Source organism: Hemiscyllium ocellatum, chromosome 8 (assembly GCF_020745735.1).
Source record: "Hemiscyllium ocellatum isolate sHemOce1 chromosome 8, sHemOce1.pat.X.cur, whole genome shotgun sequence".
Classification (NCBI taxonomy): domain Eukaryota; kingdom Metazoa; phylum Chordata; class Chondrichthyes; order Orectolobiformes; family Hemiscylliidae; genus Hemiscyllium; species Hemiscyllium ocellatum.
The window spans coordinates 67918844-67937379 of record NC_083408.1 but is presented as its reverse complement, the minus strand read 5'-3'; the positions used below and the strand labels follow the sequence as shown (position 1 = coordinate 67937379).

Genomic DNA, 18536 nt, shown 5'->3' with positions numbered 1-18536 from the left:
AGATTATGTAAACTTGGAGTTATCAAGCTTGTGGTGGTTTAGCCATATTACAGGCCTTTTATTTTTTACAAGTTTTCATTCAACCTGTTGTCTCCACCTACTTTGAAAGAGCCATTCATTTAGCTCCATTTCCCTGTCCTATCAATTCCGTGTACAGGTTGTTTTCAGACATTGATCCATTTCTTTTAATATGGTTTCTGTTTCTGTTACAACTGAGAAATTCCATGTCATAGAATATCACTGACTAAAGTATGTCTTGACACTTTTTAAAGTTTTTTAATCGTTGAATTCATGTCCTTTCCTAACTGAGTTGCAGGTATAGTTTGCATGGCTTTACCTTAACTTTTTTAAAAATGAAATGTTGACTGGCATTCGTTTTCCTCTTGACTCTTTAGGCTAATGAAAATGGACACAATTTGTACCTCCTTGAAAAGATTTTTTTTTTCCTAATCTGTCCTTTCATTTAGCTAGGTAATGTTCCAAATGTTTTTGAGTTGATTTTATGAATGATTAGGAACCTATAAATTAAAAGCAGGTGCAGACCTCTTGATTCCTTGATCCTGCTCTAGCATTCAATAAGATCATGGCTGATCTGATTTGTTTTGTATTTCTTCCTATCTCTCATTAATCTAGGAACAGACTATTCAGCCCCTGTAGTCTCAATATGTTAAATAATGATTGAACATTAACTTCAATGCCGTGTTCCTGTTCTATCCCTATATCATCTTGTGTCATTTAACCATAAATTTATTAACCTGCTTTGCACTTAATGACTGAGCTTCCAAGGCATGCTGGTAGAAAATTTCCAAGATTTAGCCACCCTTCTGAGTGAAGAGATTCCTCAACTCTGTCCTAAAAACACTTGCCTTTAATTCGGAAACTGTCTGTCCTGGTTCGACATTCCATAACCAGCAAAACATCCTTTATGAAAATACTCTGTATCTGGAACTTTGTTAAATTTGTATGAGAATACCTCTTATTCTTTACAATTGCAGAGAATTATAGGCAAATGCTCCTTTTTTTTTCTTCACACAAGACAGTGCTAACATTAAGTGAATCTGTCCAGTGACCCTCCATTGCACTCACTCCCTGGCACACATATCTTCCGTTAAGAGGGCCAGAACTGCTGCAGCACTTGTGATCCAGCTTTGCCAACCAGTCTACCACAGGGAACCTTGTCAAACACCTTACTGAAGTCCATATAGACCATGTCACTGCTCTGCCCTCATCACTGCATTGTGCTAGTACCACCATTAATTCCTCACTTCCTCCTCTTCCTAAATGTCATGGATCCTTTGTATTTCCAGCCCCAATCTATCATTCTGCAGCCGTGTGTCTGTAATAGCTACACTTCCTTTATGTACTACTATTTACACTTTCATGTCATCGGTTCTGTGTTGACTGCTATCTGCAGTCAGATACAATGTCTTTAGTTTTGTTGTTTCATTTTCCCTAACATCAACTTTACCTGTTGATTTTGATGCTTCTCTTTTGGACAATATCCTTTCTTGTCCTTTGTTGATTTTTCTCTTGCCTTGCCATGTCTCTACTCTTTTTTTTTAATTTTTTGGAAGATGTTATGCATCGATCACTTGTGGCTTAAGAAACAGGCTTACGTGAGCTTATTCTAAACTTTTGTGAAATAAGTCGAATAACCTGCTGAGAAGTAGGACAAATGAGTAGAGTTTCACCATGGACATTTCACTTTGCCTCATAGTTGTATAGATATTTTATCATTCATCTCTGACTCATATTCCTGTGTCGTACAATGCTTGCTTTGCCGATGTTAAAATTTTGTAAGTTTCAGAAGGTAAGCTTTTTTTTAAAAAAAACAGTTGACACTTTCTGCTTTTGTTCACAGACTCAGTTGCAGGAGGAAGTTGAAAGGAGGCAAGAGGATATGCAGAAATTTCTCAGGAACGTAACTGCAGAGCATGAGAAACGGCTAACAGAGGTTCAGGGTACAAAACAAGGTAATCGAAACAGATACGTGATCATCTATCACAACATTAATTTAAGAAGATGTTTTCATTCCCACCTGTCCCTCCTCTTTTTTTTTTATTGCTTCCCTTGAAGCAAATTTGCAAGATGCAGTTCTCTGGTTAATCCTTGTCTAGTATGATATTGTTGATCAAGGAATAGACCTACGTATTTGATAATTATCTTGAAGTTGGTTAGTAAAGCTGAATGATCATCTGATTGCACACTTACATTCATCTAGGATGTGCATGAGGAAACTGGCTGCTGTAGAAATTCAACATTGCAGTTGGTTTGGTTTGGTTACATTGCATTGTGGAGTTAGCCTTTCAACTGTGTCAAACAAAGGAGTCTTTTTATTTCAGTACCCGACTGTTTCCTCTTGCATGGCAATGGGTGTAGTCTATTCAGACTATTGAACTTGGAATGTTTGCAGTGTTGAGTTGGTCATAGACAGAACTGCCTAAGAAATGTTATTGTGTATGCTTTACCTTTTCTAATGAAGGATTCTATGATGCAATGTGGAAGAGGTCCTTCAGCCCATCAAGCATCTGGACTGCCGAAATATCCTGCCTACACTAATTCCACTTTTTTGCATGAGGCCCATTGCCTTGAATAGTATGGCATTTCAAATGCTTGTTGAAGTACTTAACATTTCTCATCTCAACTATCCTCCCAGGCAGTGCATTCTACAACCCCACAATCTGTGGGGTGAAGAGGTTTATCCTCTCCTATTTAAACCTCTTGCCTTCACCTTTTTAATATTATGACCCCTTTATTATTGACCTTGCTTTCTATTTATGTGAAAGCAGCAGCTTGCTATTCACCCTGTCCATTCCACTCAATCTTCTGTGCTTCCATCGGGTCTCTCCTCAATCTTCTCTGCTCCAAAGAAAACAGCCCAAGCTTATCCAGCCTCACTTTGTCACGGGCAGCATCCTGGTGAAATGCAGTGTCTTACAAAAGCTTCAGAAGAATGCCATATGTAAAAAAAATCAAATTAAAATAATAGAATATAAAACAGACATCAGAAACAAGTCTGGTACAGTGTGGAGAGAAAAACCTGATTCAGAAGTTCGAGAGCAAGCTTCTGTCGCCCTTGGCACCTTTTTCAATGTAATCATATTTTTTTTAAGGTGATTGAGCCCCTTTTTAGCCTTATGGTGATTATTTTGCATTATGTATTGTGTTCCATGTTCTAACTGGAAATGTTTGCTGTAACTTATACTTGACGTTTTGGGTTTCTTGATGGGCTTTTGGCTATGGAGTTATTTACCATGGTACGTGGAGTAAATGAAAATTTTATGATTTGTACCCGAGTCCTTTGGCATGTTTTGAGTGGCTTCCCATATTTTGCTGTTTGTGTTGAGTCATGTTCTTCCCCTATTCTTATCCCAGATGCATTTGCTGTTTTACTTTGTATATTTATTTTCATTGGATTTCTGTTTATGGCATAATGTAAAAAAATCTTTTTGACTCTTTCACCAAGCTAAGTAAGCCGCACTGTCCAAAACAAGTGAAAGAGTTGCTGCCTATGGATTTGCATTCTAAAGATTGCTGATTTTTTTTTGTGTAAATGTCAATAGTCTTTCCTATTCCATGCTAAATCAGCATGACTCAGACTGATCTTCGGTTAGTCTTTATTTTAATTGTTTTCAGTATTTGAAATCTTTTCCATTTAAGCATCTTGATTTGGTTTACTATTTACCAAAATAGAACAGGGTTACCTAACTAATCAGAAATACAGACTTTTGAAAAACTGCCTCCTCAAATAATGTTTTCTTCAGTTCAGTCTAGGAGCAGCAATTACTGGAAGAGTTTAATTGCATAATTAAGGGAATTCTTGCAATGTCAATTTTTTTGTTTCTTTGCTCACTACATATAAGACTGTATTCTCTTTGCATATGATTTTTGCTAAAGTCTAGCAAATGCTTGTTGGCCTCTGAAATACTTCTGAGCTGTCAGAGTTACAAAACATGGAGACGTGATCACTTTTTTTAAAAAATAAAATTGTATTGAAAAATTCTTTTATTTTTGTAATATGAAAATATAACTTATCAAAAACAAAACCACATTAAATCAACCACTATACTACTCTACAAAAGAGCTCACATCTACATTTATTACACATCAATAAACAAGTAAGTGAATAATGGACTTGGTGTAACAAGACCTCAATGCTCAACCTTCGAGAGCATCAATTAATCAACTTGTTTGCTTGAAATCCTTCCTCTCGGCATTAGGCTTGATAAGCCAAACTACATAGCGAGACAAAAGCCCTAATTAAAATGGCAGACAGATCGGCTTTCAAATAATTCAAAAATGGCTGCCATGTCTTATAAAAATTCTGTTTTCTGGTGCACCATATTTATGAGAAATTCCAAAGGAATATGTTCCATCATTAACTCATGCCACCCTGACAGATCTGGGGGGTTCTCAGACACCCAGCACATCAGAATGTTCTTCACACAAAAAATGAGGATGCTAAAAAGCTTTCTCCCATGTAAATCTAAGGCAGATGAATTCAGCAAACCCAAGAGAAAAGAAACCAGGTCCAACTTGACTTTGGTCCCCAAGATCCTCTCTCTTACTCCAGCTGTTCCAATATGTTTGCAGTCCTGCCACAGGTTCCGTACAATGAGTGAGGATACTTGTATTTATTTTACATTTGGGGCACATTGAAGATGCTCCATGCTTAAATTTTGCAAGATGATCTGGGGCCAGATGAGCCCAGTGAAGGATCTTTTAACTGCATAGCATGGGTCCTATTGCATATTGAAATCTTTCACTTTGTCCTCTCAAGTTTTCCCCCCCCTCCCCCAAACTACTGAGTGCTCTTAGCCTGAAGTACCCTCTTTTCCATATCAGATCTATAACATTCAGTCAGAAGCACAGTCTTTTCTTTTTTTTTGGATAAAATCTCTGATCTGAAAAAAATGGAAGTGATTCCTGCTTGATAATTCATAATTGTTATTTGATCAAATAACAACTAACGTTTTATCTTCAAACAGATCACTCAAACAAGAGACTCCCATATTTCCCCAGGACTTAAACCCAGGATCCATTGTCCCTGGCCGGAAACCTGGCATACCAACGATGGGAGAATGGAAAGATCTTTTAGACATTGTCTCGGCACTTTGATAATATTAATAACTATTGGATTGTGGCAATATCCTCATTTTGTCCCGAAACAACAGGTTACTAAGAGGACACTTTGCCTGGGAAGCCTCAATGTCCAACCATGTCAATGGTCTGCGACCCTTTGTAAAGCCTGTCTGATCCTCAGTAACAATAGAGGGCAATACCCTTTCCAACCTCAATGCCAGAGTCTTCGATAAAATTTTAAAATCAGAGTTTAAAACTGAGATGAGTCTGTAAGAAGTATAGTCTTCTGGGGTCTTCCCTTGAGAATGAGATATTGGCCCCTCTCAAGGATGGCGGGAGGTAATCCTGACTGTGAACAGTTATACATGTTTAGCATCAGCCCTGACAGTATGTTTACAAATTCCTCATAAAACCCACTGGGCAAGCCATCAGGCCGGGTGCCTTTTTACTTGGAAGTTGCCTCACTGCCTTCTATGTCTCTTGGGCTGTTAACAGAACACTAAGGAGAGATGCCTGTTCAGCAGACACCAAATTCCTAAAAACAAGACTTCATCTTATCCCAACTGTTGGCACAGCATTCAGAGTAAAACCACCGAAACACCTCATTAATCCTTTTTAGCACTCTTTGTAAGAGTGCTATTCCCTTCCCTAATAGAAGCAATATATTGGGAGGCATTGTTCTTCCTGACCAAATAGGCTGGGTAGGTACTTGGCATATCACCATGCTCAACCAACCTCTGCTTTGCAAATGAAAGTTTCTTCCTTCCTTGCTGTATGCGTTAGCATGGAGTTTAAGATGGATTGGAGAGCTGTGATCCACCGCAGCCTAGTCACTGACAGTCTACTGTAACATGCCATCTCAGCTGTCTTCAGTCATGCCTCAAGCAGATGCTGCTGCTCTCCCTTCTGACTGGCAGAGTATGAGATAACAATCCCTCTTGCATAGGCTTTAGCAGTCTCCCAAAGAGTGGATGAATTACTAACTGTACCTGAGGTAGTGACCAAAGAAAGCTTCAAATTCCCTGAAGAAGTATTCTACAAACTTGCTCTCCTTGAGAATGAAGGGATCCATTTGCCAGTACTGTGAGCCCATTGCATCACCCTTTAATCTTAACCATTAAATACACTACTACATGATCAGAAATGGCAATATTCCCAATTGAACAGGATCCCATCAAATCTTAAAAAAAAAGCCATGGGAGTTAGGAAATGATCAATCCTTGTGTGGCATTCAAGACTTGGGGGGAAAAAAAGGTAACATCTCCGCCCGTAGTGTGTAAATGTGTCTAAATGTCTACCAACCTCCCATTCCCCCCCATATGATGATATGCCGCGACGCCAAGGCCATCAGTTTAGTGCATCTATCAGAAATCTAAGAGAGTGGGCTGGAGGACAGTAGACATTCAAAATGCCAATTTCCTCACCATGTAGAAGAGCCTTAACAATAATAATAAACCAACCATATTCTTCTTTAACACAATCGATTGAATTAAGTGGGAGACCCTCCTGGACGAGTATTGCCATTCCTCTGCTCCTAGTACTGAAAGACAAGAAAACCACCTGATCAAACCCACCTTGCTGTAACTTAAAATATTCCTTGTCATTAGGATGAGTCTCCTGTAATAGGGTAACATCCATCCTCTCCTTTCTAAGGTTTTAAACCCCCCCCCCCCGCCTAAAACCTTCCAGCTTGAGCTGCACCCCAAACCCACGCAATGGAAGAAACCATACAAAGGACATTTGTAAACACAAAGGCATTACAAAAACAAGGAGTTCTCTGCCCACATCCCACAACATATCAATACCACTCCAGCTCGGAGAAAAAAAACAACAGCTTCTTTGGGAAAAGAGTGAAAGTACAAAAAAATGAAAGCAAGACAAAAAAATACTCAGACACTATTGTGCATATCCAAAATACATCTACATTATTTTAAGGAGTCCAAGAAATTTTTGGCTTGCTCCAGGGAATGAAACGACTGCAAAGTCTCCTCGTAAGTAATATGAAGCACCGCTGGGTATCTCATCAAATATTGAATACCGAGGTCCTTTTTACCTTCTCTTAACCTCAAATGATTTCCTCTTATGGATCACTACCACAGAGAGGTCCTGGAAAAACACTATCTTAGTTCCCTGATAGGTCAGGGCCTGCGGATCTCTCCCCAAGCTTCTAGAAGTTTCCATGACGCTGCTTGTTCCTGTTGCATTGAAATCATATCAGAATCGGGCAGGGACGCTGATCCTGACTGGATCTGCGCACCGTAACCCAGTGAGCTCTGTCTGTCTTCACCCAGTCCACCTCGGCATCCCAGCCAAGAAATTGTGGCAAGCAGTCTTCAAAAACACTTGCTGGCTGCCCACCTTCTACTCCTTCTAGTAGGCCAACGATTCGTATATTTTTCCTCCTACTTCTATTTTCCAGGCATCGACTTGCTCAGCCAGGACCCGAACATGTTTCTCAAGTGGGTGGATCCGTCCTGCCGAAGACCAACTTCTGTCTCCGATGCCGTGGTCTGCTGCTCAACCTCTTCAACTCGCTTCCTGAGCCCTTCCAACTCCTCCTCCTGCTTTTGCAGTATGGTTGAAATGGGCTCCAGTTCATTAAGAGTCACTTTCTTCATCTCCTGGATCAGCTGTTGGATCAGAGTTCATCCACAATGTACTGCTGTGCACGCATTTCTTTTAACGCTGCAGAGGAAGCTGCAGCTGCTTCCCCAATTCATCTCTGCTCCACATACCCACCCCCCAACACTGTTTTTGAGTGTTAAGACTTGGCTGTTAGCTCCCCCCTTAGTTATTCTCACACACTCCAAAAGCATTTAAATGGTTGTTTTACTGTTTAACCATTTTTTCCCCCAAAAAACTAAAGTGGGGGGTGAAAAAATATTACCTTGAGATGGGGTGCAGAACACAGCAAGGCCGATCTATTCGGATCGCCAACATCTTGAATCCTCCTATCACCCTTTTTAATGCTGACTGAGTCTGCCTGATTTAACACTTGCAGGCATGCAGTTCTAAAGATGAACCAGCTTTCTTCTGAAAATTAGGAGCGAAACTCCTTTAACAAGCCTTTCCGTTTGTTTGTTTGTTATCATAACTCTGGTCACCAGTGCATAATACTGTACCCAACTCCAACTGTTAAGCAATAAATGCAGGATAGTCAGCTCGATAACTCACCGCTAGATTCTGTTCGGGTAGTTAGTTCTGAGGAAGAGTTACAGAGCCAAAACATGAACTCTTGATTTCTCTTCTCAGATACTGCCAGACCTGTTGAGCTTTTCCAGCAACTTCTGTTTTTTTCATGGTGGGGAGAGGGATGTATAATGAGAATGGAGAATAATCAGTTTGAGATTGCAGTGCACAGCATAATAATTGTTGCCTTTTTTGGTATTTCTTAGTCCAAATCAAGTCAATTTGTGCATCTGCAAATTCATGCCTACTATAAACTATAATGTCAAGCAGGAGTTATTTTCTTTGCAGCAGAGAAAGCTAAGTGGGGGACCTGATAGAGGTGTATAACATTTGTGAGGGGCATACATGTGGTGAATAGAGGACAGCAGTTCCCCTTGGTTGAGGGGTTAGGAACGAAGGGGTATAATCTTAAGGTGAAAAGCAGAGATTGGAAACAAAATTTGTCCACGCATAAAGGTGGTTGGTGGGGAGAAGTGTCTGGAATGCACTGCCTGGGAGACTAGTTGAAGTGGGAAATCTCGCAACCTTTTAAAAAGTACTTGAATGAGCACCTCAATGTCATAACATTTTGAGGCTGTGGGTCTTGTGGGAAAGTAGGAGTAATGTGGTATTAGTGTATTTATAGTGGTACAGACTTGATGGACCACAGGGCCTCTTCTGTACTGAGTCAAGGACAACAAAAGCTACTTAAAGTTGAATGAACAGACATTAATGTTTTCCAGTACAAAGTATATGGGGTATTGAAATTTAAATTTCTTCATTTTTAAAGCAATTAGTTTTGAAGCAGCAGGGCCAATGAGGCAGCGATATCTTGATTCTCTCCCTATAAACAAGCACATGTAGAAGGTGTAACTTCATATTGAAGATGTTGATTGCCTCAGTTCTTGCCATTTAAGTCTGGGGCATTGTTTTTGTGTACCTGATGATGCTTTTGCAGTTGGCATTGGGCAACAATGATTGACTATTGTCACATTTGGAATTCTGAAAGATAAAATGTGAAAAGTGCACTTATGACTAAATTAGTAAGCTAAACAGATGTGGATAATATCTATTTCAGTTTTTAAAAATGTATTGACAATTAAACTGGACAGTTGATTTAACAGTTTAGCATCACTGGAGATGCTAATGAGAGGAAGGTAGTACTTTTTACTGATATGAACAAAAGTGTCTTGTCTTGTTAATTGTGGCTTTATTGTAACATTTTCTTCAGATTTACAAAGTAAACTTCTGGTTGCTGAAAATGAACTTGGCAGTAAAACCAAAGAGATCCAGAGCTTGCACAGTAAACTCACTGATACCATGGTGTCCAAACAACAACTAGAACAAAAGATTATGCAGCTGGTAACTGCAGAACAAAAGCGAGTTACTGCAGATGAGGCCCTGAAGAAACAAGTGCAGGTATTGGTAGTCATGGATTGAAGTGTCAAAACTACATAGAAGTTGATGTTTAGATTGTAGTTTCCTTCTGGAGACGACTGATGCTTTCTCATTGTGTCTTTGCTCTTACCTTGTACCCTGTCTTCCCCACTGCCCAAGGACTGAATTCAGCATGCAGAATGACTTTTTTTTTAAAAATGCTGTTTTCTAACTGACCCTGCTGAGGCAGCAATTCTTAGTGCATCCTTCTTGAGGTTCAGAAATCAGTTTTTTTTCTACGACTTTTGCGCATTGACAGATTTTATAACAGTGGAGCATTCTGAATTGTTCTTTGGTATAACGTTTGCTATTTCAATTATCTTTGGTTGTAGAGGAGAAGAATTGAAATGTGCTAATTATCAAGGCTGGTACACAGTATTGCCAGAGCTTAAAAGTTATATCGTGCCTTTTGGCCAGGAATAGTCCAGTATGGATTGCAACCTTTTTTGCCTTTCCTCTTCTTCACCCACCACACCTCCCCAAACCGTGCATGCACAATTTTTTTTTTCCCAACACACTTCCGTGTTTTCTTTCTCCACTTAGGAGAGAGAATTTTATTTTTTTAACTGATGTAAAAGCCTCTGTTTTTCCTGATACCCATCCTGAGCAAAAATACTTTGTTAACCTAACCAAGAATCATCATGGCTTTTAAGAATTTTTGGGTGTTCAAGTAGGTTAGAAAAGTGCATGGGGAGTCCTATCAATTGTACTGAAAACAGAATAGTAATTAGCAAATGTATTAGTTACTGGAAGGATCAATGTAATTGTAATGTTTAAGGAAATAATTAAAACTGTTTTGGATACGTTATTTTCAAACATTTAGGTCCTGCCTTTTATCATGACATTTTTCACCTATTCTTTGTTGCTAACTTTTTGAAATAAAAAGGATCTTCTGGAACAGAAACAAGCTATGAATGCTCAGATGCAAAATCTTCATGCCCAAGTGACATCACAGGTACGGTAACCTTTTTGAAGGTATCAGTTTCACTTTATTGAGATCTAAAGATGTGCACTCTTCAAAACGTTTCTTTGGAAGAATTATTTAAATAACTTAGGCTAAATTAGAGAATTAAAGTTGAGTCCAGTATGATTTCTCTTCATAAATTAAAAGTTTTGGAAAATGATTTTTTCTTTCAAATACTTTTGACAGGCAGCCTGGCAGCAATGGGGCTGATGCTGTGGAGGTCCAGTGCAAAAGGCGAGTTCAATGTTCATTGTGGTGCAATAGTAAAAGAGATGTAAAATGGATGTAAATTAGAGTGGCAGGGAGAGAATGGGAGGACCCCTTGCTCTTCCTCTGCCTTTGTCAAAAGTATTAAGCAAAAAATCCATTCCTAAGACATTTTACTTCTGAAGAATTTATACCAGACTCAACATTAACTGTTTTCTCCCTCCACAAATGCTCCCAAAGCTGTTGAGTTACTTTATTTTTCTGTTTGTTTCAGATTTCTAACATCTGTAATATATTACTAATCTTTAGGAAATGTTGGTCTGTATTTAGACCTATTTGCACTGTTTGTTGACTTAACCCAATTTCAGTTAGGACTTTTATGACCCATTCATGTTCTGCTACTTAGTTGAGCTAAGAAGATAAAACCAGCCAGAACTGATACTTTGGTCATAACCAAAAAATCTTAAAATCAAATAGTTCATTTGATCTTTTTTGTTCCATAATGCAATTATGCTTGAGTATGTAAATATGGCTGTTGGAAGATTCTGTCACTGCAATGTCTTTCAATAACATTCTGCAGTATGTTCGTAGGCATTTACTTTGACACTAAAATTAAATCTGAAATAATGTTTAATCGCAATTCAGAGGCAAATGATGCATGGTTGTGGATCTGTTTTTTAATTAATGACAACACTTAAAGATGTGTTCACTTTGCAAGTAAAAATGCTGTTCAACAACTTGGTATGAGTGAAAATGAAAGAACTGTTGTAAATTCTGGGATCAACAGCTTTAATCTGTGAACTTTTCACTTCAACTGCGGAGACAATAAACTTGTTTTCCATATGGTGTTCCGACATTGCTTTTGTGTTTGTATTTATGCGTGCTTCAATTAAGGGTGCTTAAATTGCTTCTTAATTGTTAGATTTCTGTGAAGTACTTCTGAGAAGTGTAATTTTTTTTGTTATATCTTAAGCCATTTACTTAGCAATTTTATATGCATATCAGTGCATCTTGTATCTTTTGAAGTACTCCACAGAAAACCTGATCAATATCCAAAATTCTAATATGCTCAGTTTTTCAGATTGTAACCAAAAATGCAATTTGTCAATAAATGCATCTTGCTTCATTTGTTTTTACATTTAGGCTTCTGCGGCATGTGTAGTGGATGAGTTGCAGAAAAAGTAAGTCAAATCTAAACTGCTGTTACATTTAGCCTTGTGTTTGTATATTTAAAAAAATACATGACTGACCTTTTCAGTCATGTAGGATTTTGCCCAAGTTTAATAAAACTGACAATGAGGACAGCAAGGTGAGCGGGGTGGCACAACCTCGTACTTTCTGTGGAAGGATACATCCCCTTCTGTGGAGAGTGCAATTCTTTCCAAATGTGACCTTTCAAATTAAAGGGTGATGTTTGGCTTTTGAGGGAACTGAAGAAATATATCAAATGGTATGGAGATTTTTGATCTTTCCTCTTTCTCCAGCACAACTAATGAACTAGTTACCCTTCATGATTCCAGGTCAGTAAACATGACCATTAATGTAGCTGGCTGCTCTCCTATTCTGGGGTTAATTAAACCCCAGGGATTAAAAGATAATCTGTCATGAGTATGTGTTTGCACAGGGATTAATTTAAATCATTCATCCTGAATCTTGGACGTGTATGTGTGAAGAGTATGAAGTGCAAACCTGTTGTGCTCATCATTTGCTCAAATTTTTCTAATGCTTTTTAATATGTATTTCCAATCATTACTTTTTGATTGTTCATTCTTTCTTTTTGCTTGCTTGTGCTGGCTCTATTTGAAAGCTAGAACCAGATTCAAAATCTGGCTTTTGCCTAGAGTCATGATTGGGCATTAGAAATTCGGTGTAAACTAACCTGAGTTTGTAAATTAGTATGTTTTGATATCTAACCTTGGCATACAGATCAAAGAGGCATCTGTTTAAGTGCAAAGTGGTGATTTAGCTATATATGAGAGGAAGGATGGGATTTGATTGTGATCCTGTTGGAATAGTCATTTTTGAAAACTATTTAGGGGGTCTTGTGTTATGATTGTGTTCCTACTCCTTTGCCAGAATGCCTGGGTTCAAGTCCTTTTCAGATGTCATAAGCTGTCCAGACAGGTTTCTTTCAGTTTTTTTTTAGTTTGGAGAAGGCTGATGGTGGGGTGGAGGGTTTTAATGTATTGGTCCTCTTGTCATATGTCAGTGCTTTGGGGAAAGAAGGAAATGTTAACCTGGTTGTGCTTTTTTTAACAGTTTGATTGTTGTGGGCCTTTATGTTTGGTTTACTAAATGCACAGCCAGAAAAGTAATTCAAGTTCACATTTCTTGGCCATTTGTGAGATAATGTATCACTTCGAATGATGCGTTACTGTAATGCCTTTCAATTTGAAGGATTGTGGAGCAAGACAAGCAAATAAAGTTGATGGAGGAATCATTGAAAGATACACAAGTTTGTGTAAAAAGCAAAGAGGAGGACATACAGGTATGTCAAAGAACCTCGAACTTTTTCCTAAGTGTAGCCTGTCGATTTTTGGCTGTATGTTGATTTGTTGACTGTTTGGATTTATCCCTTAAAAATGATCTTTGCTTTAAAATCATGCAACATTGAATAAATGTTATCGAACTTTGGGCCTCATTCTCATGCAGGGGAGGGCAAAGAGTCCTTTTATGGTAACCTCTGTCAGTGCAGGTATTAAACCCACACTATTATTGGCATCACTCAGCACTGTCAACAACCTGTCCAGCTACCTGCACTAACTGGCCTATTTATTTTAAAAAAACGTTTCTCGAGTCTGTTTGATCAGTTGGCTGGACAACTGGTTTGTCATTGTGTTACACCAATTGCTTCAAAACCTCGACTGGCTGAGCCTACACAGAACTGTACAGCTCAGGAATGGGCCCTCCAGCCTACGATGTCATGCTGAACATGATGCCAAATAAAGCTAATCTCTTTTTGTTTGCCCTTGGTCTGTATCCCTCCATTCCTTGCATATTAATGTGCTTATCAAAAAGTCTCTTAAACGTCCCTATTGTATTTGGCTCTGGCTCCACCACCACCACCACCACCCTGGCAGTGTTTTGCACACTGCTGCCACTCTGTGATTTTTAAAATAAAATCTTGCCATGCATCTCCTTTTGGACTTGCCCCCTCTCACCTTAAATGCATGCCCCCTAGTTTTAGACATTTCAACTCTGGGGGAAGAATGATCCTGACCATCAACCCTATCTATGCATTTCATAATTTTATAGACTTCTATCAAGTCTCCCCTCTGCCTCCATTGCTCCAGAGAAGAGAACCTGAGTTTTTCTAGCCCCTCCTTATAGCGCATACCCTCTCATCCAGGCAGCATCTTGGTAAACCTTTTCTGCACCTTCTCAAGTCTCCACATTCTTCCTGTAATGTGACGACCAGAGTTGAATGCAATACTGGAAGTGTGGCCTAATAAAGGTCTTTCAAAGTTGCAACATGACATCCTGACTCTTGTACTCTCTTGTCTTTATTTGTCAGAGAACAATGTTATGCACCCTCTTTACCATCCTATTTACTTGCAGAGAGCTATACACTTGAACCCCAAGAGCCCTCTGCGCATCAGTGCTGTTCAGGCTCCTGCGTTAACTGTATAATTTTCCTTAACATTTCCTCCCAAAGTACGCACCTCACACTTGGCCGGATTAAACTCCATCTGACATTTCTCTGTCCATATCTGCTGCTGATCAATATCCGATTGTGTCCTTTGACAACCTTCCATACTATTCACAACTCCACCAATCTTTGTATCATCTGCAAACTTACCAAGCCACCCATCTATATTTTCAAGTCATTTGAATCACAAACAGCAGAGGTCCCAGTATGGATCCTTGGAGATACCACTAGTCACATAGCAGCAGCCTGAAAAACAACCACCTACCACCACTCTGCCTTCTTTGGGGAAATCCATTCTGAATCCAGGCGGCCAACTCGCTGTGAGTCCCATGCATCTTAAGCGTCTGGATGAGCCTGCCATGAGAGACCTTGTCAAAAGCCTTTCTAAAATACACATGGACAAGATCCACTGCTCTACCCTCATCAATCACCTTTTGTTGCCACCTCAAAATTTAATCAACTTAGTAAGACATGACCTTACCTGACATTATTGCAAAGGCCCTATCTTTTCCATCTCTGCCCTTAGCTGAAGTATGGTAACACTTGGCTTCAAGCACCACCAGTCATCTGTGAAAGGAGAGCAGCCCTATGGTTTGATAGGATAGGGTGACTTTACCTTATACATTCTTTTTTTAAAACAACTGAATTTCAAGTAGTTTTATTTTTGCTCCCCAACACACAGGTAGCACTTGATTTTTTTTTTAACTTACCTGCTCTTTCAGAGCCAGTGATTGAGTAGGTTGATTGCTGCATAGCTGTTCAAACCTTTATTCAACTGAAGCAATGAAGGGATTGAATGAAATGGACTGCATGATAATACTTGTAGCTTGAGTAGTGAAGTGCGTGTGCGTGCGTGTATGCATTCGCTTCAGTGTCTGAGAGATGAAGTGGAAAACAACGTTTCTTTTGATACATTCAAAACTGAAAATTTAGGTATAGTTCATTACAATGACAACTATCTTGTGTATCTGACTTTGAAGTTTGCTTTACTATAATTTGTGTTACGAACCAGGCCAGAATCCCCCAAAACATTTCAAAAAAGTAGCCCTAATCCTAACTTCGCTAGTTGTCTTAAGCAGGTGTGAAGTGGGGTGGGGGGTAACAAAGGACAACCTAACCTTGTTTAAGGAGCAGCATTATCACACTTTGAAAAGGATGAAAGAAGAAATAGTTTGGCATTGCTAACTTGATTCTTTTGAAATTATTTTAGTGGAGTTGGCAGCCTTCTGAGAACAGGGTGCATTAAGGTTGAGCAAGTGGAGTTTGTTTGCACGTGTAATATTGAGTATTGTCATTTAAATCTGCCTTTCTCAACATTGGGTAGTTTCTCGAAACATGAAGTTCATCCTTTTACACTTTATTTTCCCCCCTCACTTGATGAAAAGATATATGCTTATAAATTAAGAATACACTTTTTTTTAATACTTAGAGTTTGCAAAAAGAGAAAAATACCTTAACAGCTGAAGTGCAAAAGCTACAGGTTCAGACATCTGAACAGGTAAGATGTACTTTTGGCTTAGTTTTTCTTTAAATTAGTTCTGTTGATCTTTTTGGCTTTAGTAATTTTTAATTTGAAATAGTATGGTAGTATAATGGCTACGTTAATATACTAACACTCACAGTTGGAGTTTTAAACAAGAAAATCCAATAAGTATCTAAAATTTGCAGGATTATCCTGATGACCTAATGATAGGGAAGTCCCCTGGGCCAGACACAAAGGGCCCTTCCTGATGAAGGGTTTTTGCTCGAAACGTCAATTTTCCTGCTCCTCGGATGCTTGACTTGCTGTGCTTTTCTAGCACCACTGATCTAAACATATATCCAAAGTTAGTACAAGAAGCGAGGGAAGAGATTGGAGCCTTTGGCGCCGATATTTGCATCCTCGCTGTCCAGTGGAGTAGTGCCACATGATTGGAGAGTGGCGAATGCTGTTTTTCCTTTGTTCAAGAAAAGGAATAGGGATAATCTGAAGAGTTACAGCCCAGTAAGTCTTAGGTCTGTGGGCAAATTATTAAGGATCCTGAGAGACAAGAGTTATGATTACTTGGAAAACCATAATTTTATAGTCTTTGAGAGGGGCAGGTCATGCTTCACAAATGTTTTATTGACATATTTGAGGATATGACAAAATAAATTGAAGGTAGAGCAGTGGATGTGGTGGTCATGTATTTTAATAAAGTGTTTAATTAAATTCCGAATGAAAAAAATAAAGGTATGGGATACAAGGAAATTGGGCTGTTTGGGTATAAAGCTGGCTGCCCATAGAAAGGTAGAGGATGGCCGTAGCTGACATGTATTCAGCCTGGAGCTCTGACCAGTGGTGTTCCACAAGGATCTGTTTTGGGACTTCGCGATTTTTATAAACGATTTGGATGAGGGAGTAGAAGCGTAGATTAGTAAGTTTGCCGATGACACGAAGGTTGATGGAGTGGTGGATAGTGTGGAGGGCTTTTGTGCGTTGCAATAGAATACTGACAGGGCTGAGAAGTGGCAGATGGAATTCAACCTAGAAAATTGTGACGTGATTCATGTTGGAAGTCGAATTTGAACCCACGAACAGGGCAGAGTTCTTGGCAGTGTGAAGGAAGAAAGGGATCTTGGGTCCACAGGGAGAAAGTGAGGACTGCAGATGCTGGAGATCAGAGCTGAAAATGTGTTGCTGGAAAAGCACAGCAGGTCAGGCAGCAAGAATTCCTGAAGAAGGGCTAATGCCCAAAACGTCGATTCTCCTGCTCCTTGGATGCTACCTGACCTGCGCATTTCCAGCAACACATTATCAGATCTTGGATCCACATCCATACATCCCTCTAAGTTGCCACCCATCTTGTTAGAATTATCAAGGTGTATTTTGTGTTGACTTTCATTAGCAGGGGAATTGAGTTTAAGAGCTGCGAGGTTTTAATGCAGCTCTTAAAAAGCCTTGGCTAGACCACACTTGATATATGGTGTTCAACTCTGGTTGCCTCATTGGCAGAAGGATGTAGAAGGTTCAGAGAAGGTGCCGAGGAGATTTACCAGGATCCTGCCTGGACTGGAAGGCATGCCTTGTGAAAAAGGTTTGAGGGAGCTTAGGCTTTCTCATTAGAGTGAAGAAGGGTGAGAGGGGACTTTATAAAGGTGTACAAGATGATAGACATAGAGTGAATCGTCAAAGACTTTGCCATTTCTGTCCTGGGAAAAAAAAATCACAAGGTGGTATAATTTTAAGGTGATTGGAGGAAGATTTAGCGGAGATGTCAGAGGTAGGATCTTCCCACAGAGAGTGGTGGGTACATGGAATGCATTGCCAGTGGCGGTAGAGTTGGATACATTCGGGGCATTTAAGTCACTCTTGGATAGGCACATGAATGATAATAAAATGAAGGCTGAGTTGCTTAGTTTGATCTTTGAGTAAGATAAAAGGTTGGCACAACTTTGAGGACCAGTGTTCCATAGATAGTAAAGGAGTTGACCAAACCTAAGCATCAGTTACTTCTCTACTTCACAGTACCTCATTTTAGATAACTTTGTTATTTTTACTGGATTTGTTTCTTCTATTTTTCTTCTTGTTAGCTCCAAATGAACTTAATTTCAGCAATTTTCAGCATAGAGAAACAATTTTATTGCAGAATAGACAAAATGAGGTTTATAGACTTTTTTTCTGTATGTAAAATGATTCAAATTATCCATGATGCAGCATGGAAGAGACCAGAATTTTGGAAAGTTTTCATGAATTATGCATCACAACACTGATCAGTGTAATTACGCATTCTTGAATGTTTTGACCTTGGAGATTCTTAATACAAATTCATCTCGCACTTTTCTGTATGCAGGCTTCAGCTTTATGTATGTTGGAACAGATGCAAAAAGGGTGAGTCACCATGGCTGTTCAGTTTAAGCCACCATTGTTTTGTTTCCCTTGTATGAGTTTGTCATGTCTTTTTAACCAGTCTTCAAGAACGGAATGAAAAAATAAAAACAGTTGAAGAGTTGTTAGAAAGTGGACTCATTGAAGTGGCAAACAAAGGAGCAGAAATTGAGGTACGTAAA

At 39.2% G+C, this 18536-nt stretch overlaps 1 protein-coding gene across 4 annotated transcripts in view; it reads left to right on the top strand.

The window, feature by feature from the left end:
- The window catches only part of ktn1 (kinectin 1), a 139763-nt gene that overhangs the window by 65412 nt on the left and 55815 nt on the right, over positions 1 to 18536 (top strand). For all 4 annotated transcript variants that reach the window (XM_060829129.1, XM_060829128.1, XM_060829127.1 and 1 more), the window contains 8 exons: positions 1862 to 1973; positions 9482 to 9669; positions 10574 to 10642; positions 12002 to 12039; positions 13256 to 13346; positions 15937 to 16005; positions 18320 to 18357; positions 18437 to 18527. In XM_060829129.1, coding sequence (XP_060685112.1) covers positions 1862 to 1973; positions 9482 to 9669; positions 10574 to 10642; positions 12002 to 12039; positions 13256 to 13346; positions 15937 to 16005; positions 18320 to 18357; positions 18437 to 18527 — 696 coding nt within the window. The remainder of the gene's footprint in view (positions 1 to 1861; positions 1974 to 9481; positions 9670 to 10573; positions 10643 to 12001; positions 12040 to 13255; positions 13347 to 15936; positions 16006 to 18319; positions 18358 to 18436; positions 18528 to 18536) is intronic.